The sequence below is a fragment of the Microtus ochrogaster genome, unplaced genomic scaffold (genome assembly GCF_000317375.1).
Source record: "Microtus ochrogaster isolate Prairie Vole_2 unplaced genomic scaffold, MicOch1.0 UNK100, whole genome shotgun sequence".
Classification (NCBI taxonomy): domain Eukaryota; kingdom Metazoa; phylum Chordata; class Mammalia; order Rodentia; family Cricetidae; genus Microtus; species Microtus ochrogaster.
The window spans coordinates 56,381-59,309 of NW_004949198.1; the positions used below are offsets into that span (position 1 = coordinate 56,381).

General features: G+C 48.2%; 1 protein-coding gene across 1 annotated transcript in view; it reads left to right on the forward strand.

The window, feature by feature from the left end:
• Ninl (ninein like) overlaps positions 1-2,929 on the forward strand; it is a 60,500-nt gene that overhangs the window by 28,592 nt on the left and 28,979 nt on the right. Inside the window, exons 6-7 of the mRNA XM_013355171.2 lie at positions 1,151-1,341; positions 2,039-2,191. Coding sequence (XP_013210625.1) covers positions 1,151-1,341; positions 2,039-2,191 — 344 coding nt within the window. The remainder of the gene's footprint in view (positions 1-1,150; positions 1,342-2,038; positions 2,192-2,929) is intronic.

Consider the following 2,929-nt stretch of genomic DNA (forward strand, 5'->3'; position numbering starts at 1 on the left):
AATTAAAAAATTTTTGCTTTAAGAAAAAGAAACCAAAAAGAAAGAAATTCACAAAAAGTTTTCCATAGTAGTACCCTAAGAGACAGTACGGAGGCTTTATAGGGAAGTGATATTTAAACTTGTATTTGCCTACATTGCTTCTGTGATGAAAGATAATGAAATAGAGCTTACATGTTAGAGTTGGCTCCATGAGGAGAGTTCTCACCATGTAACCAGAGGACCTGCGTTCAGGTTCCCAGCACTCACACTGAAAGCTGGGTCTGTCAGCACACATCTGTAATTCTAGCACTGGTGAGGCAGAAATAGTGGGATCCCTAAGGCTGGCTGACTACCTAGTCTTTCCTAGTCAGTAAGCCCCAGGTTCATGGAGAGACTCTGTCCTGGAGAATAAGGTGGTAAGTGACTAACATACCTGACATCGCCACCCATGTATGTGTACCAGCAAGCATGTGTATACTGACAGATATAAACGAACATGTATTTACATGTGTGCACGTGCTCGCTTGCGCAAATACATACACACACACACACACACACACACACACAAATTGAATCCTGGAATTTAACTGGGGAGGTGAGACCAGGGCAAAAGATCCCAAAGCAAGAAGAAAATGTAGGGGCTGCAGAGATGGTTCAGTAGTTAAGAACAATGGCTGCTTTTCCAGAAGACCCAGGTTCAATTCCCAGCACCCACATGGCAGCTCACAACTGTCTGTAATTCCAATGCCCTCATACAGACATACATGCAGTCAAAACCCTAGTGCATATGCAATAAATAAATCATTACGTCAAAAGACAATGTATGATTAACTGCCATCGTCAGTGGTGCTTCCGGAAGTGATGAAAGGAGCTTGCTAGCATGGGGGTGACTTCTGTTCCTGGCCACTGTGCAAGCCCTGAGGAGCTGGCCGAGGGACTGCCCAGGCTTTTCTGAGCCTTTCAACCGGCTGGAAGCAATCTGAGCACCTCTCGCTTTGTACGACCTGTCTTCTGTGTTATCAGAACCTACCTCCCCTTGGAGGACAGTGGCTTTTATGTTACTTGTTTAGTTGTGAAAGTAACTAATTCCCATAAGGCTAAGTATTCCATTTGGTTTCTTTGTTATTGGGTGTATTTATCAGTGTTTAACTGTGACCCTCCCTTGCTTCAGGCCAGCTGCAATCCTGGGGTTGTGAGGTCTTCGGGACACCTCGGAAATCCTGTAGCCCCTCCTTCGACACTCCTGAGAACCAGGTCCAGAACATCTGGCATGAGCTTGGGGTTGGCAGCAGTGGTCACTTGAACGAGCAGGAATTGGCTTTGGTCTGCCAAAGCATCGGGCTCCACGGGCTTGAGAAACAGGTGAAGGCCTGAAGCTGTCCCAGTGACTTGGTCTTTGTAGAGGACACATTTAGTGTTGGGTCTGGAAAAGCAGCTCACCTCCAGACAGCTGTTTGCTTCTGTTCTTTGTAACCTCAAATCTTTTGATGGCTCCCAGGGTTGTTGGCCATAGGTTTGAGATTCCTTTGAGAGTCCATTTCCCCCCACACATTCCATCCTCACAACCTTATGGCTGCCCTCAAGGGTCTCAGCTGCTTCTAAAACCCTCACTCTGGGCTTCTACCCAGAACAAATACCCTTCCTTCTTCTTCTGCCCAGCCCAACATAGTGCCTTTGACCTGGCTACACCCCCGGTATGTGCACCATCCTTCTGGAAAGGCTTGTGCAGGAAGTTGGCTGTGGTGATAGCATAGGTCCCCTCTGTCATTGTTCCTACCCTGGATCCATGATGGACCATGAACTATAAGGCTCAGGCTGGGTTTCCAGCAAGGTCCTGTCCCCAGTGGACACTTGAGTATCTGTAGAGTTAGGGCATTCAGATGCTGCCCACTCCCTTCTGACAAGGCCACATAGGGTTCAGACCAGCTGAGCAGCCTTTCGTAAAGCAGCTAGACAGTTTAGTTTGGGATAAGCCAAGTGCCCTTGTTGGGTTCTTAGAGCGAGAAGTACAGAGCAAGGCGACACTCTAGGCCTGAAGGGTGGTGGCTTTTTTGTCTAGGAACTTGAAGAATTGTTCAGCAAACTGGATCAAGATGGAGATGGCAGAGTGAGTCTTGCAGAGTTTCAGCTTGGCCTGTTCGGGCATGAGCCTCCTTCACTTCCAGAAGCTTCCAGTCTGGTCAAACCAAACAGGCCTTGGTCTCATTATCAGGTAAAAGGGGAGAATTAAATTCCAACACCAGCAGTACTTGGTATTGGCCCTTGATCCAGTTAGGGTGCTGGTTGGTGGTTGTGCCAGTGTCATGGCCCTGAGCCCAGAAGCTGCGTAAACGTGTTCACACACCTGTGCATGTGCAGCGCTCCTGGACCTCAAGCTCATCTGGTGGTGAGCATTCCTGATGGCATATTTCACTTTCTCTGGGCTCTGTGTTCATCTGTAACATGGGGACAATCCGAGCATCAACCTCAGGACGTTCCGGAGAATAATGCACTGTGAGGAACGTGGCAGCTCCTCAGCATGGCCTCTCGGGCGTGCAACTGAGTGGCGTTTTTCAGTGAGACAACCGTCTCCCTGTCCTGTTAAACACTGAGGACGGGTTTCAAAGTAGTATAGCTTGTCTGGGATTCTTCCTCCGTATGGATTGAGGTTTTTCTGACCTGAAGTCCTGAATTTTACTTTTCCCAGAGGCTACTGGCCCAACACTTATTTATTAGCACCAAGACATAGTACGAGCTAGCTCTGGGGACAGGCCTTGGTATGGGCAGGTGAATTTGGGAATCTCAGTTTTTAACTAAAATCACTGGAGAGAGGCAAAGAAGCTCAGGGCAAGCACTGCAAGCTGGCATCAGCCCTCAAAGTCAGAAATACCAGGGGCTGGTTGTGGGTCCATGGTGAAAGTCAGAAATACCAGGGGCTGGTTGTGGGTCCATGGTGAAAGTCAGAAATACC